Source organism: Salminus brasiliensis, chromosome 23, assembly GCF_030463535.1.
Source record: "Salminus brasiliensis chromosome 23, fSalBra1.hap2, whole genome shotgun sequence".
NCBI lineage: Eukaryota > Metazoa > Chordata > Actinopteri > Characiformes > Bryconidae > Salminus > Salminus brasiliensis.
In genome coordinates, this window is record NC_132900.1 from 25,074,815 (window position 1) to 25,102,387 (window position 27,573).

The 27,573-nt window shown below is 41.3% G+C and overlaps 1 protein-coding gene across 1 annotated transcript; it reads left to right on the plus strand.

The window, feature by feature from the left end:
- Positions 1–15,811: 15,811 nt before the first annotated feature.
- Positions 15,812–27,540, plus strand: prss35 (serine protease 35). Its single transcript, XM_072668787.1, has 3 exons — positions 15,812–15,840; positions 22,829–23,606; positions 23,928–27,540. The coding sequence occupies exons 2-3, from the start codon at positions 22,842–22,844 to the stop codon at positions 24,396–24,398; spliced, it is 1,236 nt and encodes a 411-aa protein (XP_072524888.1). The 5' UTR covers positions 15,812–15,840; positions 22,829–22,841; the 3' UTR covers positions 24,399–27,540.
- The last annotated feature ends 33 nt before the right edge of the window (positions 27,541–27,573 follow it).

The following is a 27,573-nucleotide window of genomic DNA, read 5'->3' on the forward strand; positions in this document are numbered from 1 at the left end:
CTCTATTTCCCATGCTCTTAGGAAGGTTTTCCTTTTGAGCCAGGGTTTCACATAGTGGTTCTTCTTTATGATGTTAAAGAATTCTTTGTTTTAAGTTGTGGCTCCTCTGAGTGGTTCATTCTCAAGTTTCTCCTTGTGGGTCTAGGATTCTCACAGTGGTTCTTCTTCATGGTCTTAGGGAGGTTCTCCTTTTGGGTCTAGGATTCTCACAGTGGTTCTTCTTCTTCATGCTCTTAGGGGGGTTCTCCTTTTGGGTCTAGGATTCTCACAGTGGTTCTTCTTCATGGTCTTAGGGAGGTTCTCCCTTTGGGTCTAGGATCCTCACAGTGGTTCTTCTTCATGGTCTTAGGGAGGTTCTCCCTTTGGGTCTAGGATCCTCACAGTGGTTCTTCTTCATGCTATTAGGAAGGTTCTCCTTTTGGGTCTAGGATCCTCTCAGTGGTTCTTGGTCATGCTCTTAGGGAGGCTCTTCTTTTGATTCTTGGTTCCTCGGTAGTTCTTGCTCAAACTCTGAAGTAGTAAAATTAAACAAAAGTCAATTCAATAAAAATAAAAATGAAATCAATCTGTTTAAATGTACTACAATACAATAAGCGTATCTATGGAACCTTCAGGCTGTTTTGCTTGTGCTGTTACTGCTACAGCAAATGTATCATTTACTTCAGATAGAAATACGTGTATGTTAAACTGTGTGATATGAGTGTATAATAACCGTGTGTCCTCTTCTCTTTGTCATTAAACAGTCAGGTGTGTGTGTGTGTCGTCAGGCCATTGTGCTTTAGACTATAATCAGACCTGGGAATATCTGGACTATTCCATCAGGCCAGACAATGCCGGAGACTGCTTTAAAACTGGTCCAGGATCAACCTCTATCAGCCAAATCTTAACCTTCACTGTTAAAAACAGACAACACACACTGATCTGAGATCTGCGGCCAACGAGGGGCTCCAGAAAGTCCCGGAAAGAGACAGTGAGGAATGAGTTTGATTACAGAGGATTAAAGCACTTCCTCCAGAACAGTATAACAACACCTGGTCCTTTTACACACATACATACACACACACACACACACACTGTATTGTATATCTTCTGTCCTGCATGACTCAGTCTTTGAGATGAATGCAGTCAAAGTGGGTTTGGTGTAAAATGTGGTTCATTGTAGAGAAACTTTCTTCACAATGGTGGCAAATGGACCCAGGCATTGGTTGTCATGACAACAACACGAATATAGCCATTTTATTTACTATCCAGCCACAGCAGGGAACCAACACATGTCTTCTGAGATGATATGGTATGTTGATGATGGTAAAAATCTGCCAAAAAAAAAGAAGCAGCAAATCCTGAAAAATACATTTTCTTTGGGGACTATTTTTTGACGCACAACGCGCTGTGTGTATCACTCCACCTGTTTAATGATGATGCAACTTTAAAGACATTTTTGACTAAAACTCTTCTCAAAACTATTGGAGTATCCCATCAAGCCAGTATCCAGTGTATTGATAACTATTTCCCATAGCTTCTAACTGAGGGACCATTTAGAGGTTCAGACGTCTGGTTCTATTTACCACCACTGTGAACAGTTCTGACTCTGTTCGTTTCTTAAGAAGAGTGTTTCACACCAAAGCCACTCTGAATGACTTTGTCTTTGTCTTAACCATTTAAGTTTGCATCTCATCTTAACCATTTAATTGCTTGTATAGTCTCCAAAGAAAAGCACTGACCAATAGAATGGTATGCCCTGGAGCAACCGTGAGCACATAGGCCTAAGGTCACCATGCCCACTGCAGAGTGTGGGCTAGACGGGTGCAAAGCCCCTGAGCATTGGATTTTGGGGTTGTCCGGAGTGATGGCGCTTAATTATCCATCAGTACCTGATGCTCTCGCTCTCGGGGATGGCTAAATGTAATCAGATTCTCCTCACATGAACGTGCCAACATCTAGTGTGAAGCCTTCCCAGAATACTAGAGGCTGTTACTTTAGCAAAGAAGGAAAAACTCCCTATTAATACCCTTAAATTTCATGGGAAACTCTGGAGGAGGAGGTGTCCACAAACCTTTGGCCATGTGTTTAATAATATATTGCAGCAACAAAAAGTTCAGCTTTTTTACTTTTTCTAATAAATGCTGCTGTTTTGGGAGAAGAAGGCATTTATAGAGCTGCTAAACCACCAAACACTCATGTTTTCATCATCCTGGGGGGATTTTGTCCCTGCAGAGACCTCAGTGCACACACACACACACACATACACACACACATTTTGACACTAATCCCAAGCTTTCAGGAATTTGAAAGCCATGGTCAGTCTGGATGTCCACCTGCCAGTATAAACTACTCTGTAGAGTTCATACAGTGAAACACACACACACACACACAGCAGGAAGTGCAAAGATCCGTCTACAGCAGCCGAAAATTGCCGACTCATTTCGAGGGTATTTTTCTTTCCTCAAGGACTAAAACACATTTGATTGGATTTCTCTCTGCGGTCTCAAACCCCAAAACTGCAGTAATCTCTCAGAAAGAGCCCTCCAGGAGAACACTGCTGTTAACACGCAGGTCATAAACCCTGCTGAGCAATAACAGCAGCCATATCTCACGCTCTTTAATGAGACACTGTGAGAACATCAGTGCTGTGGTCTTTACTGCTTCAAAAGAGGAAGAAGGGCTGGAGTGGGACTGGTAGGCCGGATTTACATATTCATATCTGATTTTTTGGTTGGGGGCGGTTTATTATCATCATGTTCTTTATTTGTGAGGTATTTTGCTATAATATTTACAATAAGGTAGATTAGAATGAGAATTCCAGTGTACGACAATGGAAAAATGCCATTAGGCAATAGATCTGCATCTCTGTACTTAATATGAATCAGAAAATACACACTGTTATTACTCCTCATTAGAATGCTGTTGGTTTTGTGTTGTAATATTGACATATGAACCTTTATAGAGTTTAAAAGAATATGGTGATTCACCTAATTGTACCTACAGTGCCTTATTGTACCAATAAAAAGTATTCTCCCCCTTGCATGTTTCCCCTTATACTACTTTATATTATATATTCTTAATGAAATAAAAATATAGTCAATATTTAGGAAATGCACCTTTAGCCAGTCACAGTACTGTGAGTCTGTGTGAATAGGTCTCAATCAGACTTGCACATCTGGACACTGCAATTTTACTCTATTCCTCTTTTTAAAAAGGTTCAATATCTATCAAGTTGCAAAGGAAACATGAACAGCCTTTTTCAAGTCCAGCCAAAACTTCCCTATTGGGTTGAGGTCTGTGCTTTGACTCGGACACTCCAGAGCATTCCCCTTGTTTTCTTTAAACCATTTCTGGGAAGCTTTCCTTGTATTCGTCAGGTCATTGTCTTGCTGGAAAATAAATCTACTCCCAAGTGGCAGTTCTCTTACAGACTGAATCAGATTTTCCTCCAGGATTTCCCTGGTTATCGCTGCATTCATTTTACCCTCTACCTAAACAAGCCTTCCAGGGCCTGCTGCCGTGAAACATCCCCACAGCATGATGCTGCCACCACTGTGCTTCACAGTGGTGATGGTGTGTTTGTGGTGTTGTAAACATTGTAACATTGTAAGCGTCAAGTCTGATGGCCTAAAACCTCTCCTACATACCTTTGGGTGAACTGTAGTCGAGACCTAACTCTCTTTGCCGCTCTCCCATAAAGGTGGCCTCTCTTAGTAGTCTCCTTCTTGGTTTGTGAGCTCTAGGCAGATTTACACGTGCCATACACCTACCATTCCTTAAGGATGGATTTAACAGAACTCCATGGAAGGTTCAGTGACCTGGACTTTCTTTTTGTATTATCCATCCCCTGACTTTTACTCTTTAATGACCTTTTCTCTAAAATGTGTGAGATTTGAGATTTGTCTCATTGTCATTTGTCTCATGATTAGATTGCTGCTACTTTTTTCATTTTAAAGGTAAGGGTACAAGTAAAGGTGCACGTATTTGTCACTGTACACTGTACAGCAAAATGTGTCCTTCGCATTTAACCCATCTGTGGTAGTGAACACACACACGCACACACACACACTAGTGAACTAGGGGCAGTGAGTACACACACACCCAGCGTGGTGGGCAGCCGACTTCAGCACCCAGGGAGCAGAGAGGGTAAAGGGCCTTGCTCAAAGGCCCAACAGTGGCAGCTTGCCGAGCCCGGGAATCAAACCCACAAACTCTGTTATCGATAGCCCGGCGCTCTAACCACTGACATTTGTCACATTTATCACAGTCACTGCGTCGCCATGTCCGGTTCTAATTAAAAGCGTTATCGAACATCCACCTGCAACGTTAAACAGAACGCTCGCCGGTTTTCAACCTCCCTCAAAAATCTTCACTGGGCTTCAGTACAACCAACAAGAGGGCAGTTAACATGTCTGGAAGTCTCTCCAACACGGACGAAAGCCTAGCTTGTCTTGGCCGAAGCACTGAGTTCACAACATCACCAAATCATCTCTGAATGGACAGACTACAGACTAGCACTTACTGCGTGGAGGAGAGAAAATCTAGCAGGTTGAATTCCTCTTACTCAGTCCACGTAAAAATAAGCAAGCGAGCGCTAACACAGCAACTAGCAAAGAGACACATCAGCACCTTTCTGCATTCAATTATTCACAATGATAGCGCCAGCGCGGAGGGGTCTGTTTCTCCAGGGTCATAACCAAACCTTGCAGATTTTGAACGGATGCTGAATTCATTTGCATTTTTAATCACAAACATGAGCACATCTGTCCCAGTGTTCAGCCCTGCCTCTCTGCTTTAGATTGACTCTCATTTTATTGGTTGCCTTGTTAAAAATGACGAGAGGAGCTTTTCAGCTGGAGTTGAACATTTAACAGGTTGTCAGGTCGCCAGACATATGCTGGACTTACTGATTTGGAGCATGAATTAAGTGCATGAACATGAATACAGGGACAAGTGGGGATCAATCTCATGCAGGGTAAAATATATTGTATGTAGCCAGAGATGTATAGTAAGGAAGTAGAACTACTTCACTACTGTATTTAAGTACTAACATACTACAGGGTGGGCCATTTATATGGATACACCTAAATAAAATGGGAATGGTTGGTGATATTAACTTCATGTTTGTGGCACATTAGTATATGGGAGGTGGAAAACTTTTCAAGATGAGTGGTGACCATGGCAGCCATTTTGAAGTCCAACTTTAGTTTTTTTCAATGGGAAGAGGGTGATGTGACACATCAACCTTATTGAGAATTTCACACGAAAAACAATGGTGTGCTTGCTTTTAACATAACTTTATTCTTTTATGAGTTATTTACAAGTTTCTGACCACTTATAACAGGAAGTTAATATCACCAACCATTCCCATTTTATTTAGGTGTATCCATATAAATGGCCCACCCTGTATATCTGTATCTACTGGAGTATTTATTTCTCCTACTTCACTACATATTTTGGATGAGTTTAATACTTTTACTCCATTACAGTGTTTATGTGCTGCATCGATACTCGCTACAATTATAAAAATAGTATGAATCATTACAAACCCACATTATCACGATGCCAGAGTGCTAGATGGCGCTGTCACCGGGTTTGCTGAAGCTGCCTCAACATTGAGCAGAAAGGAACTGTGACAGTCCTTCAGTCTGAGCATTTAAAATAATATAAACACTGATATTCAGCCTTTTGACGGCTTTCTGTAATAACTACAGAACAATACTTGTACTTTTATTTTCAGTACTTAAGCAGTAAATTGTAGAATAAACTACTTGCAATACTAAAGTACAAACAATGCAGAATACTTTAGTACTTTCACTTAAGTCTGGAGCTTAAAGAGCACTTCTACTCAAACCACTTTTTTGCACTTGTACTTTTACTCAAGTCTAGGTCTCTAGTATTTTATACGTATCAGTATGTAGCACATCATTGTGATTTTGTGATCACATTACATCCTCTTAGCTTTGGTAGTTTTTATTCTCAAGCTTCACATTTTGCACCATAAAAGTAACTTTTAGTGAGCAGTACAACATGTTGGGACAAGTGTGTGTGTGTGCAAATGTATTTATTTATATAAATGTACTGCAATTGTATTTCTAATTCACCCTATTTTACTGCAATAACAGGATTTTTAAGGTGATTAAAGTAGTGTTGTTGTCTGTGGATTTTATGTGAAAATTTCGAATATTTAAATATTAATTCATGATGCAAAGGAAAGTTAATGCTGACAGTTTAATATTAAAACATCTATTCGATGGCTGAAGGCTATCTGGGTAACCTCGTGTTAGCATCTCTCACTGTCTGCTGCGCTATATCTGATATTTTGGAGCATTTCACTGCAGCCTCTTGCAGTAGATGTTCTTTCTGGCTTCATTGGAGCCACATCAGAGTTTCTTCTGCATTTTGTGCAGCAAGTAGGCTGAATGTGCCTTGAGCTTGACAGACTCGGAGCTGGGTTTACAAATTTCAGCTTTGACGTTTTGAGGTTTTGCGACTTAAATGTCAATTTTAGGGTGGCTAAGAAAGAAACCCTGTAATACAGCAGAACCACAGGGATGATCTCTGTTTTACTGATAGTAAAAATACACTGAGGAAGAAACAGCAGATATGCGAGTCAGTGAGGAGCTGTTCATAAAGAAGGGCTGATTTAACTTATTTTACTGCAGTAATAGGATTTAAAATCTTGAGTTTTGGTCAAAATTTCAGTGTTGATTTAGTGTAAATTCAGGGTGCCAAAGTGGGGATGAATCAACGTCAGGTGGGTCGTTGATACAATGAGGGCAATGTTAACAGTTTAACCCCTTAACACTCCCAGTGCCCCATTTCAGCGATTGTTAGGCGAGCTGTGAACCGCACAGCTTGATTTAGGGCGTCAGTGAGTCTTTGCTATCGCAACGGCAGGAAAAGTGCACCTTGCGCAGCTCGAAATGCACAAAATGCATGTACTTAGTCTCTTCATTAATCACAGGTGTGTTTGGGGTGTAACACACAGTAAACTAATCAGCGGGTCACTTGCCATTCCCTTTAAGAGCCAAGTGCGGTCTGACTTTGGTGGGTTGCTATTTCAGTGGTGTAAAGCAGGGGTGTATGCGCATTGGGCACGCGCCTGTGTTGACAATTCACTGCCAGGATAGCAATGAACGTCTGACTGTTGACTGTTGTTTTCAGTCAGTGGCGCCCTTGTGTTTTCCATTGCCGAGAAACAGACCTGAACACGCCTCATTTCGAGACCACCACGTCCATCGCGTAGATGTATTCACATATATCAGTTGCTATTTAAATGTGAAAAAACATCTAACATCTAACATCTATTCAATGACTGATTGCAATCTGGGTTGCCTTTGCTTTGTTGTTGCTAACTGTGTAACCCTTAGCTTGCTAACTAGCAAGCAAGCAGAGTATGGTAATACAGCTGTATCAGCAGTCAGGTATAACTATAATTGGAACTGCTACATTAAACTCAGTCTGAACATTCTTACAGCGTATAAACAGACCTGTCTACCGTTTCTTCACCCCTCATAGGGCTGATCTAATAAATGTTACTTGAGGTAAATAAAAGAAAGAAAAAGTAGAAAAGTGCTTAAGACAACAGCATTAAAAAGTACACGAGGGCTTATTAGAACCACTGCAGACGCACTGCTTGTCCTTACCTCACTGGTGGGTCTAGCGAATCAATTTGTCCATAAAATCGTATAATTTCGGCATTAACGAGGACCATTAGTTCCCTCTGAGAGATTTTTGTAAGTAGGACTGTTACATAAGATTAGGCCTCAGCAGGGGAGATGAAGCCTTACCGGTTAAGTTTAAGGTTTTGGGAAATATTAAGTAAAGAACTCACACGGCCGAGGCTCAGAGTGGCCCTGGATGACCCCCGGGCCGGTCCTTGTTTGTCACAGTCCAGCAGCCAAGCCTCTTGAGCCAGCGCTGTGTTTTAATAGCACGGGTTGGAGACTGAAATAGCTGTAATAACACAGTGGCTGTGATCTCGAACAGTACATGAGGTAATCTGCGCAGGAAAACAAAGCTCTACCTGAACGTTGTGTAATCTGAGCCCAGTGTGGACAAGAAGTGATTCTTAGTCCAATATAAGGTTAAATATGAAGAAAATGCATTTATTACTTATTATAAGTCTTGTGAAAATAATGAAAGTTGTAACCTGAATACAAACAAACAAAAAAAAGTATGTGGACACCAGCTTCTCCAGTGTTTCTCCTGAAATCTAGGGTCTTAGCCAGAAGTGTGTTCCTGTTTACTGCTGTAACAGTCTCTACTCTTCTGGGAAAGCTGTACACTAACAATGAAACATTGTTGTGAATCTGATTGCATACAGCCACATCAAAGAATTAGAGAGTGTGTTTGATCAATAAATAAAAAGCACTGTTTAGTAGATATGTAGGTGAAAAATAATTCATACTGGATAGTGGATAATTATTTTTTATAGTGGACCAGAACTTGATGAACTTGATTCATTGATTTTAATTTAGTTTATGAGCCCTGCATTCTGTCAGACATCCAAACCTATATGGTAAAGCTGCTCATGTAGTGTTCTCTGGAAGCACACTTACGTGTGTGTGTGTGTGTGTGTGTGTGTGAGTGTGTGTCCAAGAATCACACACTTGTTTGACCTTCAAGGCATTTTTCATTTTGCTGAAAGATCAAAGTGGAAATCTGCTCAGGCTGAGAGGCAGAGGGAGGGAGAGAGTAAATAACTGTTTATTGATTTAATGTAAAGAGACAGACTGCGGCTCTTTCTCTGCTGAACTCCCTGACTCTGTGGGTTAAAGGAGGACTGATTACACAGTTGTCTTAAAGATGATCCACCCTCTACCATGAAAAGACTGCAGGTATAAATGATCTGAGCAGGAGAACCACCAGAACGGTTCCACCAGTTTAAGCCATCGCACACTTGCCTCAAACTACTTGGACTGCTTAGATGATACATGGTTCTTTAAGCAATGCACTGAAGAACCTCTTTTGGTTTCCTTAAAGAACCATGCTTGGAAAAAAAGATGTATGGGTCAATGTAAGTGTTTACCCTTTGCTATATTAATTTTAACCCCTTATTTGTTTGTAAATGCTCATTTCCAAACCGTATCCGTGTGGAAAAGCCACCAGAAACATTTAGCCTCCAAGCGCAGAACCATTCAGCAGTGGAAAAGACGCCCATGATTCTATATAGCAGCAACATGTAGTCCGAAGCCCCAGGGCTAAAAGTAATGAGGCAAAACATCTGACAGCAAATGTGTCTTCTTGGCTGATTGGCTATGTTTGGGGTAAACAGGGAAACTGTGTAATTATGATTTACCATTTTAAGGCTGAAAAGTGTTTAGCGGTTTAAAGTAAAGCGGCAACCTTTAATCTCTGCGAGTTGGCAGTAGCTGTCTCACCTGTCCTGTAAATGATTTCACCGAAAACATAAATCTGCAGGATATTCTGATCTTTAGCCTCTAGTAGGAAAACACAGCAGTCCCACAAGCTGAAGATATTCATAAGCCCTTCTCACTCTCGCAACTGTAGAACATTGGTGTTAAAACCTTACAAATCTTATATGATAAAATAAGGTGACAAAAATGGTCTGTTTGGAGTCATTTTCATGTCCTTAAATGAATTTTGTAACTTCCACATAATGTTTGCTAGAACCCCTAATTTATAGAAGCTACTGATTAATTCACAGTGGACACTGAATATTTCATAGCTCAGTAATTTATTGTAGCTACTACTAACAAATTACAGTGGATACTGACTAATTTATTGCTAAATAAGTGACAGTGAATACTGAATAATTTATACTGGATCCTGAATAATTTGTAGTGGATACTGAATAATTCATAGTAGGTACAGAATAATTCACAGTGGATCCTGACTATATATAGTATACTTACAGTAAATACAGAATCATTCACAGTGGATACTGACTTATTTATAGTGGATGCTACATAAGTCATAGTTCTAAAAAAAATTCATTCAAGTGGATCCTGAATAAATCATAGTGGATAATGAATTATTTATAGCAGATACAGAATAATCCACAGTGGATACTGACTAATTAATAGTGGATACTTAATACATCTCAGAAAATACTGAAACATATATTGTTGGTTCTGAATAATTTGTAGTGGATACTGACTAATTTATAGTAGATAGAGAATAATCCATAGTGGATACTGATTAATTTATAGTATGGAGATATTTATAGACCCTACATAAGTCATAGTAGGTACTGAAAAAAACATAGTGGTGTCTAAACAATGTAAAGTGGATACTGAATCATTCATAATGAAGCCTGTATGATTTATAGCAGATACAGAATAATTCATAGTGAATCCTGGGTAATTTGTAGTGCATAGTAAAGTAATAATAGTGGATACTGAATTACTCATAGTCAATACTGAATAATTCATAGTGAAGACTGAGTTCATTTAAATACTGAATAATTCAAAGTGGTTACTGACTAGTTACAGAATGATTACAAGTGCATGCTGATATTTGTAGTTACTGAATAATTCATAGTACACACTGAATAATTCATAGTACACACTGAATAATTTATAGTACACACTGAGTAATTCATAGTACACACTGAGTAATTCATAGTGGATACTAAGTTATTAACAGTAGACACTGAATAATTTATAGAGGATACTGGATCATTTATCGCGGATACTGATGAAATATTAAGTCTTCAGGTTAAGAACTGGGTTTCAGAGAACAGGAGAATAATGTACCTCCAACACCAGGACAGACTGTTTTGTCAGGAAGAATCATTTGGTTCATGTTTGGAATTGGGATGTCCTCAGATACTCTCATGCGCGTGTGTGTTGGCAGTTTTACACATGCACATTGGTGTAGACAACTCTGTTTATGGTGAAGTGAAGCTGTATGTCTCACACTTAGAGCTACACAAAACTCCTGCTGGACTGCTTTGATCAAAATGCTGTTTTACTGTTTCCTCTATAAAGACACACACACACACACACACACACAGATCCGCAGGGAAAAGAATCCAAATCAGACCAGCACTGCTGGACCTGTTAATGCCAGGGTGCGGACTGGTGAGAGCCTGTTTTCTACCAGAGCAATCCTCTCACACTGCAGATCACAGGGGATATCTGTTCTTTGATGTACCCTCAGATTACTGGCCACTTTATCTGAAACCCCTCTCTTATAGCTCAACTCTGCTGGAGTACAGTTTGAGACTGTGGCCCTTTCGCTGATGAACAGTTTGTCATCTAAATAAATGCATCCTCTTAATGTGACCATCTAAATGATCTAGACTAGTGTTGTTAACGCTTGCAGACATCTGCTCATGATTTCAAAGGGTCTTAAAGGGGTAAAGACAAAACAGCCTCTCCTCTGCTCTGTTGGAAAGGCTTTTCACTAGATGTTGGAACGGTGCTATGAGGAGTATCTGTTTGCATTCAGCCCGACTAGAAATATTATCAATACATATATACCTCTGATTATATTTTACATTTATTTTATTGTGTTTTATTTCATTTTATTTTCATGATTCATACATTCTATCTTTTATTATTGTATCTTATTGGCTGGTCAGTTGCATTGATAAACTAAGAAAAGTGTCTGTAAAATATGCCGACCTTTTGAGTGGACTTTATGTTTGTGCAGTACAACCTTAATGAGTAAAACCTACACCTTTCCCATTGGCTCCTGCCATCATTTATTTGCATACTGAGCACCATCAACATGTAGTCATTCCCCCAGGCTACCTTCTGCTATGTGGTGCAGTGTCCTGGCCTCAGTGTTGAAGGCTGTAAGAGTAAGTTACCGATTTCTGTGCTGCAGGGAGTGGCTTTACATTGGCTAGATGCCAACATCAAGTGGAACTAGTTCTGCTTAATGTCAACTTAAAATGAGGAACTACAACTCACTTACTTTATGTAACTATGTAATAGGGCAATCCGCTTCTTCAAACCATTCCCAGGTTTTATGGTGCAGGTGGTTGCTAAGGTGTTGCTAGGTGGTTGTTATGTTATTCCAGATTTGAATGGTTGGTTTGCATAGATTAAATCTAGAAGAGAATGGCATTTTTTTTAATTCCCACATGGTTGCTATGGAGCTGGTAGGTAGGCTTTATTGAGAAAATATTTTCTATACAAAGGCAATCCCAAACATCGTCAATAACCAAATTTTGGGAAAGTGTCTCATTAAATAACATAAATAAATATTTTTTTTCACTGATGTCAAAAGCCCAACGGCATTTGTGCTCTTTCAAATCTTGGTTGGTAGGGTGCTACTGGGTGGTTGCCATGTTGTTCCATTTGTCTAAGATTGGAAGAACAGTGGAACTGTACAAAATAATGCCTGTGACCCCGATCTTTCTGTTTATAATTTATTAAGTAAAAAAAAAAAAAGTTATCAGTCACCCAGGCCTGTAGGTCTGCAGTCAGACTTGATTATGTGCCTCAGGTGTGTGGAGATGGTAGCAGAAAAAGTGGAGTGGTCAGGACGCCCTGAGGACTCAATTAAAGCAGAACAAGTGCAAGCTAATGAAAGAGAGGCACAGAGACCTTCCACTCTCTCTCTCTCTCTCTCTCTCTCTCTCTCTCTCTCTAATGATGATGTGGTGGTGAAAACTGGACTCCATTGGTGGATCATTAGTGCCAGCTCAGCTGCTTCCATTCGAAGGCCAAAATAAACAAGTAGCCCTAAGCCGTACCTACAGAACTGGGAAAACAAGGAAAATGCAGCCATGTGCAAAAGTGACCAGTGCGTAAAAACACAAGGTAAAGGTTTCTAATAAAGTGGCCAGTGAGTGAAACCCAAAGTAGAAGTTCTAATAAAGTGGCCAGTGAGTGAAAGAGCAAAGTCAGGGTTTCTAATAAAGTGGCCAGTGAGTGGAAGTGCAAAGTCAGGGTTTCTAATAAAGTGGCCAGTGAATGGAAGCACAAGGTAGCTGTTTCTAATAAAGTGGCCAGTGAGTGGGATAACAAAGCAGGGATTTCTAATAAAATGACCAGTGAGTGGAAGCACAAAGTTAGGGTTTCTAATAAAGTGGCCAGTGAGTAAAAACACAAGGTACATTTTCTAAGAAAGTGGCCAGTGAGTGGAAGCACGAAGTCAGGGTTTCTAATAAAGTGGCCAGTGAGTGAAAGCTCAAAGTCAGGGTTTCTAATAAAGTGGCCAGTGAGTGAAAGCTCAAAGTCAGGGTTTCTAATAAAGTGGCCAGTGAGTGAAAGCTCAAAGTCAGGGTTTCTAATAAAGTAGCCAGTGAGTGAAAGCTCAAAGTCAGGGTTTCTAATAAAGTGGCCAGTGAGTGAAAGCTCAAAGTCAGGGTTTCTAATAAAGTGGCCAGTGAATGGTATAACAAAGCAGAGATTTCTAATAAAGTGGCCAGTGAATGGTATAACAAAGCAGAGATTTCTAATAAAGTGGCCAGTGAATGGTATAACAAAGCAGAGATTTCTAATAAAGTGGCCAGTTGGTGGAAGCACAAGTTTGGTGTTTCTAATAAAATGACCAGTGAGTGGAAGCACAAGTTTGGTGTTTCTAATAAAATAACCAGTGAGTGGACACACAAGGCAGCTGTTTCTAATAAAGTGGCCAGTGGGTGAAAGCACAAAATAGTTGTTTCTAATATAGTGGCCAGTGTGTGGACGCACAAGGTTGGTGTTTCTAATACACTGGCCAGTGAGTGGATGCACAGGTAGTAAGGCCAGTACGTTGATGCACAAGGCAGTATAATGTAGTATAATGGCAGTGTGATATGGTGTTCATATGGTGCAGCTCTGATCTCCACTCCTGTCTGACTCTTGGAGGTCATAAGCAGAAAGCCCAGTGATGTTTGGACTCTTCACTCAGTGGGTGGAGGATGGCTGCGGTCAGAGCGCCTACAAATCAGCACAGCACCGACATCACACAGGTACCTCACATCTACAGAACAGAGTTTTTTTGTGCCAAACCAACCCACCCCCCCACCGCCCTCACACACACCCTATTCCGCACACACACCAACATGAAGGGACGATTTCCTTTAAAGCCTCCATACAAAGACTCCTCTATACACTAACACACCCCAAACCATAGCCCACGAATATCACACACCCGCTGCACACGCCAGCTCTTCAGTCTCATTCTCCAAACCTTGAAACCCTCCTGTACCTTCACTCTCAGTCTTTGTTTACCTCAGTTTGTTTACCAGTCTTTGTTTACCTCAGTTTGTTTACCAGTCTTTGTTTACCTCGGTGTGTTCATTTTTTATTGCTACTGTTGTTTTGTATGTTGCTTCTGTAAAGGGTAGGGGTTTCTAAAAATGTGGCCAGTGAGTGGGAGGAGTGTATGAACAAGGTGGCCAGATGTGTGGCACTAAAGCACTAAACTCTATAGCAAAACAACCAAACGTCTCCAAAACTCCTAGACTCTTCTGAAGATCAGACAGCTTTGATGTGCATCAGTGGGAACTGATGAAAGCCTGATTAATGAGTGCTGAGTCAGACAGATGATGTAAAGGTGTGCCACTGCTTTTATGGAGGCAGAAGAAAGACAGCAGTATTCACTCCATTTATTAAATCATTCACTTTTTCATCACCTGAACGATCATCATGTCTCTGCTAATGTGTTTTGGAGGATCTCGGGATTTTTGGTGTGTGACCTCATAACATGGCTCTGACCTTAAAGGGATAGTTTAAGAGGAAGGAAGGAATTGATAGAAGGAAAAGAGGAAGAAAGAGTGGATGGAAGGAAGAAAAGGTGGAAGAAAAGAAGGAAGGAAGGATGAACGGATAGTGATAGTTTAGACCTTAAAGTGATAGTTTAAGAGGACGGAAGGAATTGATGGAAGAAAAAAGGGAAGGAGGAGTGGATGGAAGGAAGAGTGCATGGATAGAAAGAAAGGATGGAAGAAAGGAAGGAATGAGGGAAGGAAGGAAGGAGGGAAGGATGAATGGATAGAAGAAAGAATTGATGGACGGAAAAAGGGAAGGAAGTGTGGATGGAAGGAAGAGTGGATGGATAGAAAGAAAGGATGGAAGAAAGGAAGGAAGGAGGGAAGGAAAAAGGGAAGGAAGGAAGAAATGAAGGAAGGAGGAATGGATGGACGAAAGGAAGGATGACTGGAAGAAAATTAGGAAGGAAGAAAGGAGGGAAAGAAGAATTAATGGAAGGAAGGAAGGAAGGAAAGAAGGAAGTGTAGCCCTTCCTCCTGTTTAACATTAGTAATAATTACAGTGATTTGTAAGTGACGGTTTTGGAAAAATTGGGGTATGTGACAAAGCAAAAAGGAGTGAGTAAGGAGTAAAGAAAAACAGAAAGGGAACAAGGAAAAAAGGAAGGGAAGAAATGAAGGACAGAAGAAAGGGGCAGGAAGAATGGATGGAAGGAAGGAAGAAAGAAAGGAGGAATGGAAGTTAAGCGGGAAAGGACTGAGGATGAAACGAAGGCAGATAGAAAGGAAGCACAGAAGGATGGAAGAAGGATAGGGAAAAATGAAGGAAGGAAGTGCACCCTTCTCTCTGTTTAACATCAATAAAATAACTAAAGTGACTAACATAACTCTGCTATCTCTCTTTCCCTCCTTTCTTTGTCTCTCTCACTGGTTTCTGCTTCTCTCTCTCTGTCTCCCTTTCCTCTCTCTCTCTCTCTCTCTCCACCTCCCCCCCCCCTCTCTCTCTCTCTCTCTCTGGTCCCTCCCCTACAGCTGAGTCTTTGTTGGGAGTGAAAACCCTGTAGTTTTTTTCTCCTTCTTTTTCTTGTGTGTGCATCGTGTGTGTGTGTGTGTGTGTGTGTGTGTGTGCGTGCAGTGTGTGTGCAGTGTGTTAGAGGGGGGAATGAGGATCAGTGCTGTGTTTCCAGTCTGGACTGAGGATTCACACAGACGCAGCACAGCGGCCTTCCAGCCTGCAGGTACAGCCTGGAGTGAATGACTGAATGTGTGTCTGAATGGATGGATGGATGAATGACTGAGGGAAGGAAAGAATGAATGAAAGCCTTTGGTATTTGGTCAGCAGCTCCCTGAGCTGATACTGTCTATCTGTCTGCCTGTCTGTCTGTCTGTATGCATGGAATTTATGTCAAAGTTAGCAGAGTTTTAAACTGTTATTTTTAACAACAGACACTTTTGGACCCTTTCTACCTGAAACTGTGCAAAGTTTTGGGGTACTGAAAAACGCTAAGAAGCAAAACAGTGGAGTCACAAGGTTTCTTTGTGATAGTGATGGATTAAGCAGTGAAACTGATGCAGGAAAGTGCTCAAACTCAGTGGCAGCAGTGATTCTCAGCACAGCAGGCAGCAGTGCAGCACTGTCTGCACTACTGATGCTAGCAGTGAACTGCTGTAACCGAGCTACTCCACATCTGATTTACTGAAGACTCATCACTGCTGATGTTTCGAGAGACAGAGAGAGAGAGAGAGAGAGAACGCAGAAGAAGAGAAGAAGGACGTATCTGGATATCTGAGTCAGATTTACCCACAACCTTCCCAAAACTGGAATTACAGTGCTGGAATTGGACTTTCCAAACCAGCCATTCTTGGAGAACAATTTTCTCCAGCACCTGATGCTCCTTCCGACTTTGTGCATGGATCAGTCCTGCATTCAGGTCTTTCTCTCAAGCTTCCTGACTGTAAAACTCCTGATCAATCACAAATCACTGATCATTACTGTGCTGCAGTCCCCAGTAATGAGCTTCTGGCTGCTGGAGTAGGAGCACATTCTTCAGGAGGAGCTTTGGGTGAGATTTAGAGCAGCGTTCCCTCAATGTAAGAAGGGTCAGAGTGCCGGCAGTGAGAGAGAACTTTTGGAAAAGTTCTGCAAGCTGTGCTCTACACTCTTAAAGAAAGTGGTTCTTCAAGTGGTTCAAGTGATTCTTTAGTAAAGGCAGCAGGTCTACATGGAGTGAATGCTTAGATGGTTATTTGTCTGGTTAAATGGGGTTGCAAGGAAAACCTCTGTATAGTACCAAAAATGGTTCCACTCAAAGAGTTTGTAGAACCCTTGCTTAAAAGCTCTTCCATTTCATTAATTAAATTTGTCCTACAGGTGCCAAAATGGTCCACGAAAGAACCACCCTAAAGAACCGTTTTTAAAGTGCGAGTTAGAACTGAAAAGAACCTCCAACTGATGTCAATGTTATACCTAGAACTTTAAATCAAAGCAAAGAATCTTTGAAGAACCTTTTTCACATTTAAGAGTCCTGGACTCTGGTGCACTGATTAAGCTCAAGCTCTTATGGAGGTTCTTCTTTTGAGATTTGGTTCTATCAGTGGCTCTTCCTCATGTTCTTCAAAAAGTCTTGGTGGTTCTTCCTCGTGCTCTTAGTGAGGTTTTCCTTTTGAGTCTCGGTTCTTCTTCATACTCCTAGGCAGACTTTTTTTTTTAAGTTGAGGTTCATTTCAGTGGTTCTTCCTTGTACTCATGAAGATGTTCTCCTTTCCTTCCTTATACTTTTGGAGAATATATATTTTAAGTCTTGATTTCTCTCAATGGCTCTTCTTCATGCTCCTGGAGAGGTTTTGGTTCCTATTGGTGGTTCTTTCTTATACTTTTAGGGAGGTTCTCTGTTTGAGTCTTGGTTTCTCTTAGTGGTTCCTCATTCTCCCTTAGGGAGGTTTCCCTTTCAAATCCCAGTTTCTCTCACTACTTCTTCCTCATGTTCTTAGGTAGGTTCTCCTTTTGAGATTTGGTTCTATCAGTGGCTCTTCCTCATGATCTTAAAAAAAATCTTCTGAGTCTTGGTGATTCTTTCTCATGCTTTTAGGGAGGGTCTCCTTTTGAGTCTCGGTTCTTCTTCATACTCTAGAATGACTCTTTTGTAAGTTTCGGTTCTTTTCAGTGGTTCTTCCTTATGCTCTTAGCAGTTGTTTTACTTTAATTCTTGCTTCCTCTTATTGGTTCTTCTTCATGCTTTTGGAGAAGTTATACATTAAGTCTTGGTTCCTTTTGATGGTTCTCTGTTTAACTTGTGGTTTCACTCAGTGGTTCCTTATGCTGTTAGAGAGGTTTCCCTTTTGAGTCTCAGTTCCTCTCAATACTTCTTCCTCATGCTCATAGAGAGGTTCTCCTTTTGAGTCTCGGTTCCCCTTTGTCGTTCTTCTTCACACTGTTAAGGAAATTCTTACATCTGGTGTGGTTCTTCCTTACACTCCTAAAGATGTTCTCCTTTTGAGGCTCGGCTCCTCTAAGTGGTTCTTGTGGACATTCTCCTTTCCTTTCAATGGTTCTTCTTCATGCTTTTAGAGAAGTTTTGGTTCCTATTATTGGTTCTTCCTTATACTTTTAGGGAGGTTCTCTGTTCGAGTCTTGGTTTCGCTTAGTGGTTCCTTATTTTCTTAAGGAGGTTTCCCTTTCGAGTTTCAGTTCTTCTGAGTACATAACTCTTACAGAAGTTCTTCTTTTGAGTCTTGGTTATTTTCAGTGGTTCTTCCTTATACTCTTGGAGATGTTCTCCTTTAGAGGCTTGTTTCCTCTTAGTTGTTTTTCATGCCTTTAGGGAGGTTTTCTTTTTGAGTCTCCTTCCTTATGCTCTTGAGAACTTCTATTTGTAAGTTCCTTCTTATGGCCGTTCTCCTTTTAATTCTTTTCAGTGGTTCTTTTCTTATACTTATAGAGATGCTTTCAATGCTTGGTTCCTGTTAGCGGTTCTGCCTCATGCTCTTAGAGAGGTTCTTCTTTTGAGTCTCGGTTCTTCTCAGTTGTTCTTCCTCATGCTCTTAGAGAGGTTCTTCTTTTGAGTCTCTGGTCTTCTCAGTGGTGCTTCCTCATGCTGTTGATGGAATTTTTGGAAAGCTGATTTGGAAAAAATAATAAATAAATAAAACTGAACTGAGTTGATCTGATCTGGAGGTTCTGCGGAGAACTTGTTGGTGCATGGGGTTTGCAGAGTTACACTGATGGAAAAAATGGTGTTATGATGCAATGGAAACTGCTGCTGCTGCTGAACTCGAGTCACTCTTCCATTCTGGTTTTGGACAGAAAATCTTATTTTTCTTTCTTGTCTTGTTTTGCTCTGTGCTGACTGTCTGATCACCCGGGATAATGTTCAGAGTCTGTCCTGTGATGGTTATGTGGCCGAATGGAAGGCAAGGTGATAAATTGATGATAAACTGATGCTATGCAGGAATTGAGGTGAGGTTGAGTCTGGATGTTGTGTGGTTGAGTAGGTGGACCCAGTCAATGCTTTTCACTTGAGTCTCTGGCTGCCTGACCAATTATACATTAAATATATGTCACCAATTACTGAATTTGAAGAGGCTAAAAAGCACATAATCAAAGGACAAAAGAGATACACTATATTGACAAAAGTATTGGGACACATTCTTTTTTTGTCTGAAATCAAGGGCATTTAAAAAGAGTTTATCTCGCTTTTGTTGGAGTAACTGTCTACTTTCTACTATTTTCTAAAGCATTGCTGATTTGATTGCATTCTGCAAAAGAGCATTAGTGAGTTCATGATGTTTGGTAGTCCCCACCCCAACTCATCTCAAAAGTATTGGTTAGCGCACCAACCATAACTACAGAGAGCACAGGGATTAGACAAGGTGTGTGTGTGCATTTGCACATCTGTGTCTGCAGCATTGGGTGCAACTTAAAGTAACTGAATGCATTCATTAGAAGGGGTGTCCACAAACATTTGGCAAGCATAAGAATCTGAGGCACTTTGACAAGGGCTGAATTGCGATGTGTAGACGACTGGGTCAGAACATCCCCAATGTGTTCTAGATATGCAACAGCCAGCAGCCACCAAAAGTGCTCCAAGGAGAGACAACCAGTGGACCAGTGCACCAGTCAACTGGTGACAGGGTCATGGGCACCCAAGGCTCATTAAATCATATGGAGGCCCCCCCTCACAACTTACAGGACTTCCAGAGTCCATGTTTCAACAGGTTAGAGCTGTTTTGGCAGCATAAGGGGGGATCTGCTCAAATTTTGAAAAGAAAAGGTAGTTTTAAAGATTGGACTGGTGAGCTGAGCAGCTGTTGATTGGCTGTTGGCAGTGGGCAGAAGTGTGGCTTGCAAGACTAGTCTACTAGCCCTGCTATTAGCTGCTCACTTGAGTCCTTGTCTCTGGTGTCTGTTCACACAGTGCAAAAAGACAGCTTACGTGTAGATCTACTATGAGCGATTACAGCGACGAATGTTGCAGCACTGATTAGATGAGATTGTGTAGTGTGTGTGTGTGTGTGTGTAATTGTGTCAGACTGAAGTGTTGTGGAGTTAGAGAAACCAGATACATCCATTACTGACAGCTCTTGGAGTCTACAGGCCAGCATCCAAGCCACTGGCTCTGAGAGATCATTCTGCAACCACTGAGTCACTTTCCTCCTCAAAGCTCTGCTAACTGCAGCCTAAACCAGCTCCTCCGTCTGTACACGTCTTCTACCGTCCTGCAGACCAGCCACAGAGCTGCACAGGCGCTCCAGAAGACAGAGTCTCAGTTCAGACACTGCAAAACAAAAACACACATGCGTCCTAAAGGGCCTGTATCTTGGAAAACTTGAACTTTTGCTCACATTTGTATTATGTATGGTTGTGTATTGGCAAAAACCTGGTATCAGGTTACAGGGGTTACGATTCGATATACATTGCGATACTGTGAGCAATATTATTTGTTTATTTATTTTCATTTTTGGGAAAATCTGGGTGTAATGTTTGAAAACAAAGTATTATCTGGCTATCTAGCTATCAGAGTGTAACCCTGTGTAGTCAGCAGACGCGTCAGTGCATCAAATTCAATGTTCCTCAATGTTTCTATTAATATCTTTGTGAAAATACAGCGCAGAAACACGGTTCAGACACTTCCTGAACCTATAGATCCCTCCCTTTCCATTGAGATGAGAGTTATTAGGCTGTGAAGACGGGTCAAGAAACTCATCTTCTGCCTCTCGTCGAGTCTAACTGGTGTCCGTTATCTGCCTCTCATCTATAATCGGCTGTCCTCTGCCTCTTATCGTGTTTAACTGGTGTCTGCCATCTATCTCTCATCTACAATTGGTGAATTTGTGCGTCCATCTATGTTTTGTGTGAAACTGACCAATAGACAACGTATATTTTCACATATATAAATTGTAAATAGTTTGCTTTTATTCTAAGTGTGTTTTGGTCATAGCTTTTACACAGTGGAGTACAGATTTACTAAAGGACAGTTCTTCTTAGTGCCTGCTGTATCAAATAGAGTGACAGCTAACATGTTTACAAATCTTATTTTTTAGGCACATTTACATAGTATTATACATTATTATACATAATATACTATTTTATTTATACATTTTACTTCTTACAATAAAGTCTAAGTTAAACCATTTCAAGCACCAAAACAATTTGTCCACCTGAGTAAAGGTATGTTTTCACTAATAAATATGAAGTATTTCTAAAATCGAACTTCAGTTTTTCAGGTTGAGGGTCAGAGTATCTTCTCACTAGACACCAGAGGGTTAAACACAAGACATAACGAGCCACTGTCTGCCACAAATCATTGCATGTAAACTATTATTTAAAAATTCATCCTGTGTATTTGAGAATCGATACAGTACTGCAAAACATGACACTGTGATACCCAAGTGTATCTGTATTTTCTTAGACCCCTAGTAGTCTGTGAGCACTGCTAATGTTATGGCTCCACCCACTGAGACTGACTGCTCTTTGGATGAGGTCCAGCCCAGGGCAGCCAATCTGGACAGAGCCAGTCACATATATTAGTCCTAAAAACACAATTTACTTCTAATGGACAAAAAGAAAGTTGGAATGTTGAATTGCAGTGTTTTGGTGCATAAGCCCACACAACTATTACAAAAAACGGACCTTGGTTATAAAGATATATAGGGAAATATAATGAAAATGTAGAATATGGGCCCTTTAAATAAATAAACAAATAATTGCTATTAGATTAGATGTGGGATTTATACTCATATAAAGTAGAATTATTAGATGATATTAATGATCTCACTACTTGGGCAGACACATCAATGTGTTATATTTTCCCTGAGGTTCTCAGCAGAGAAGCTTTACGAATGCAGCCTCTGGTCTCCGGTTATTCGTCTCCCTCTAGTGGCCACATGTGGTAATGCATGCTGCAACCCCGTGTACTGTAACTGCTAAAAAATAAGCCTTCAGGTTTCATATAATCTGCAAGACAAAAATACACAACAAATGTTTAAAATGATAGATATTAACATTTGAATTAATTTCACAAATTAATATCCAGTATAAAGTAATAAAACATATTTAAAAAAATATATGAATATAACGAATAAGTCCCAACTTTTAAATGTAAAAGTAGTAAAAATGATCAAAATATAATTGTAGTTTGTGGCCAAAAAAACAACTATTAGTATAGCATCTCATTTTATTACATTAATAAGGCTATTATATATTAGCCTTTAGCATGTTGTTAGCACCACTGTGGTGTGCTTGTATAGCTAGCTACTAGCTACATTAGCCTCATTAGCCAGTACGAAACTTTGCTTTTGTGTTTGTTTCCTTGAAGCAATAATTCAGTTAAAAAATCAAATGCACACTTTTTAATCCAACCCTGTTTGAGGTTTACCAAGATGTCTTTGGTGTCTGTTTTTGCTTCTTTACTTTAGTTACGAGGCTAATGTAGCTAAGAGATGGAAGCTAATTAGCATGATGCTAGCTAGCTAACTGCTTGCCAAGATCGTCAACAGTTTTGAGGAATTGTTAACAAAAACACTGTAAGATTCACTGTTGCTTAGATCATGGCCTGGGGTATGTTAGCATAGCGAAAACCAGCTAGCAGATTACTGAGCACCTCCACAGTGTGTGATGATTGAGCCATGCGGTTAGCACCATGCTAATTAGCTTGACATTAGCCTTGTAGCTCCTGCACAAATCTAAAGCAGTACCTCTCTCTCTCTCTCTCTCTCTCTCTCGTGCAGGGCTGTATGTGTGATGGCGTTCGTAACCTTGTGCGTCCTGCTGTGCCTGTTCATCCTGACCCCAGGTGAGGTCAGCGCCGGTGAGGATGAGTACACCTGGCCTCAGAGGAAGCTTCCCCTCCTGCGCTTCAAACGGACCATCCGGCTAAGCAGCTCCAGCTTCACGGCCGAGCGGCAAGCGGAGTTGCACGGAACATGCGGAATCGAGTGCCAGCGGGAGCTTCCCAAGCCCAGCCTGGAGGACCTGGAGAAGATGCTCTCCTACGAAACCATGTACGCCAATGGCACGCGGACGCTAACCACAGTTAGCCTGCAGAAAGGCGCCGAGCTAGCCGCCAATTCTTCCTCGTCCCCTTTTCGCCGCAAGAGGGAAGTCTATGGTCCAGACACGCGCTTTACCATCTCCGACAAGCAGTATTCCCTCAAATACCCCTTCTCCACCTCGGTTAAGCTCTCCACCGGCTGCTCCGGAGTGCTGGTGTCCCCCAAACACGTGCTAACCGCTGCGCACTGCATCCACGACGGCTCTGACTACCTGAAGGGGGCGCAAAAGCTGAGCGTGGGAATCCTCCGCAAGGGCAAGAAGGGAAAGGGCCGTGGGAAAGGAGGAGGGAAGAGGAGGCGAGGGAAGGAGGGAGAGGAGGAGGAGGAGCAGGATGAGGAGGAGAGGAAACAGAAAGGCGAGCGGAAAAAGGCTAAAGGTCGGAAGAGTCGCAGCAAACGCAGCACGAAGGCCGAAGGAGCCTCCCTTCGCTGGACGAGGGTCAAGCAGACACAGGTGCTAAACCGTCTTTCACCCCCCTTCCCATGCATTCAATATTTTTGTGATGTCATCAAACCCTTCCCTTATTCAGTGTAGCTCTGCTGGTTCATGTGGAAGTTACAGAGCAGCCAATCAGAGCAGAGCCCATTTCCATATATCAGCCTGTTAAATGTGCAGGACCATAAACCCTGTGTAGGATATGGGCCCTTTAATATATTAGAAGTGAAAAATGAAGATAATAATAATTGTGCTAATTATGATTATGATGAGGATTATTATTATTGTTATTATTATTAATAACATATAATAATAATAATAATGTATTATTCATTTTAGGTGCCCAAAGGCTGGTTCAAGAGCGTGTCAGACGGCACCACAGCGGATTATGATTATGCCGTGCTGGAGCTGAAGAGGGCGCAGAAGAGCCGCCACATGGACCTGGGCATCATCCCCTCTGTTAAAAAACTCCCAGCTGGCCGAGTTCACTTCTCCGGCTTTGACGACGACCGGCCCGGTAACCTGGTGTACCGCTTCTGCTCTGTTTCCGAGGAGTCCAACGACCTGCTGTACCAGTACTGCGACGCCAAGCCAGGTTCCAGCGGCGCCGGGGTGTACGTGCGGCTGAAGGAGCCCGGCAGCAAGAGGAAGTGGAAGCGGAAGGTCATCGGGGTGTTTTCGGGCCATCAGTGGGTGGACGTGAACGGCCAGCAGCAGGACTATAACGTGGCGGTGCGGATCACGCCACTGAAGTTCGCTCAGATCTGTCACTGGGTGCATGGAAACTCCGGACAGTGCCAGAACGCCTGAGACACTGCAGCTGTGGCCAGTCTGACTGAACCCTCTCTCTTCAACCCCACCCCACCCTAGCCCTTAACCCCAGCGTTCCCAACTCTCATCCTGGAGCACCCCTGCCCTGCACATTTTAGGATGTGTTCACAGAAATAGGGATGAAATGGACAATTAGGATTATATTGCCTTAATGTGACACAGATCTGTGGCTGGATTCACAAAAGTGGACGAAATTACATTACAGTGGACCAAGACAAATGCCTAGGAATGTTCTTATATACAATGTTTGAAATATCCACACCCATTTATACCAACCCATACATACTGATACCAATCAATACCCATCTATACCCATCTACACCCATCTATACCAATCAATACAAATCTATACCAATCAATACCCATCTATACCCATCTACACCCATCTATACCAATCAATACAAATCTATACCAATCAATACCAATCTATACCCATCTATACCAATCAATACAAATCTATACCAATCAATACCCATCTACACCCATCTATACCAATCAATACAAATCTATACCTATCCACACCCATCTATACCCATCCATACCCATCTACACACATCTATACCCATCTACACACATCTATACCCATCCATACCCATCTACACACATCTATACCATCCATACCCATCTACACACATCTATACCCATCTACACACATCTATACCCATCCATACCCATCTACACACATCTATACCCATCCATACCCATCTATACACATCTATACCCATCCATACCCATCTACACACATCTATACCATCCATACCCATCTACACACGTCTATACCCATCCATACCCATCTACACACGTCTATACCCATCCATACCCATCTATACACATCTATACCCATCCATACCCATCTACACACATCTATAACCAGCTATACCCATCTATACAAATCTATACCAATCAATATCTATCTATACCCACCCATACCCAACCAGAACCATTGGTACCTGTCTATACTATCCATAATCCATATCCATACCTGTCTTTGCTAATTAATACCCAAACCCATCTTTGCTGATCTATACACACACACACACACACATACACCTATCTATATCAATTAACACCCACATTAATGTCCATCTTCACCAATCTTTCCTTGTACATATCCATCCATACCCATCCATAACGATCAACACTGATCAATACCAATCTATACCCATCCACCCATGCAGCCTTATGAGGCCTCCCTAGGGTGAAACCGTTTTTGTTCGTAATGTTGTTAATAAGTTAGACGAAGAAGATTGTACTTCTTAAAGACACTTGCATGAATTCAGCTTCAGACTTTTCCACAAGAATTGGATCTATTTAATTCAGGTTTAAAACATCTGCAGGGCAAGGGTACTCCAGGTACTCCAGGACCATCTGGAAACATCTACCACCACCCCAACCCCCACTACACTACTTCAAGAAGCGGAATTGCTCGAACAACGCCACAGTACTGTGGTATTAAGCAACAGAGAAGACGAAGAGGATGGAGAAAAGCAATCAGGCGTGTTGTATATTTTGTTGGAGGCCTTCTTATCATCCAGGAGCCTTGATTGATGTTCAAAACTGGTCTGTTGGTCACAGCAATTCCTTACTTTAGCTTTCCAAACAGACTGTTACCACCTCATTGCTGAAAACCCAGCCCAGCAGCTGACAGAAACATTAATTTATTTCATTTTTAATCTAAATCTAGCTATAAAAAGGGCTTTTATTGGAAATGCATTCCTGGCTGCAGTAGGCTAGTGAGTCTAGACATTACAGTGTGGGCTCAGTGATGCCCCGCGGAAGCTTTTGGATGCAGCATGGACGCCTATATTTTCGCATGTGGTCAGTGTTGGGACGGCCTTAGGAGCTAGCTAGATAGATTTGGCTCAGTGACCCAGAAAAAAACGAGTTTTTCTGAGTGAAAAATCTTTGGTATATATTTGGTAAGTAGTTTTTTTAAAGGAATAGTTCAGCGAAAAATCTAATTTACACAGTTTTCCATTCTATCTCAGATGTAGTCAAATAGCTGAGGCATGTTTGGTGTCCAGTTTTTGCTTCTTTAGTTTAGTGCTGGAGCTACAAGGCTAATGTAGCTAACAAACTACAATAAATTATAGCCCAGTTTTAGTAAAGGTGCACGTATGTGTCCTCCACATTTGACCCATCTGTGGTAGTGAACACACACTAGTGAACTAGGGGCAGTGAGTACACACACACCCAGAGCGGTGGGCAGCCAACTCCAGCGCCCGGGGAGCAGAGAGGGTAAAGGGGTCAAGGGCCCAACAGTGGCAGCTTCCCGAGCCCGGGAATCGAACCCACAACCCTGTTATCGATATCGACACCGGCGCTCTAACCGGTGAGCCACCACTGCCACTGCTGTTTTAGGGACACCTTCGACTTTCCACTTAGCAGGCCATGCTAACCAGATGGCCATGCAAAGCATTTCCACAGAGATCTTGTCATAGAGAAATTGGCAGGCAGTCCAACTCTAAATGATAAAAACACAAGCAAACCAAGGTTTGGCAGAATAACAGACAATTCTGCATCTGGAGTCAATTCAGCATAATCAGTCAAATCAACACAAAGAATTCACAAATGTTCTCTACATTTAAAGCACTCTGGGCAGGAGGACACACCTATAGATCTACATCTGTTGAATATCTGCTGTGTCTGGCTGAAGCTAGCAAAATGTGGACACCAAACATGTCATGGCTGATGGACAACAGCTGGGGTAACAGAGAAAAGTCAATAAATTATATTTTCGCAGAACCACTTTTTACCTTAATATTTTATATTTGATTTTATTTTATTATCATTTGTATTTTTAGATAAAAGAAAACTAAAATGTAGAGGTAATTATTGTTATTGTTGTTACTGTCTTTTTTCCCCCTGGGCAGTTTTTCCTTATCAGCAGTCAGTTTGGTAGCATAAGGTATCGCCCACAAATGCAGGTGCTCATGTTGACTCTTGGTGCTAATTTAATGTCTAATATTAAACTCATCAGTGTATATTTGCATAATGTACTGTAGATGTATTATTAAATGTGAGGTTCAACTGATGGATTCAAATGAAGCAATGTTGTTATCTATTAAAAATAAATATATAAAAGGGTATTTAAATGCAGATACCATAGGCGTTGAATATAATGGAGTTTTGAGGATACAGTTATGTAGATTGT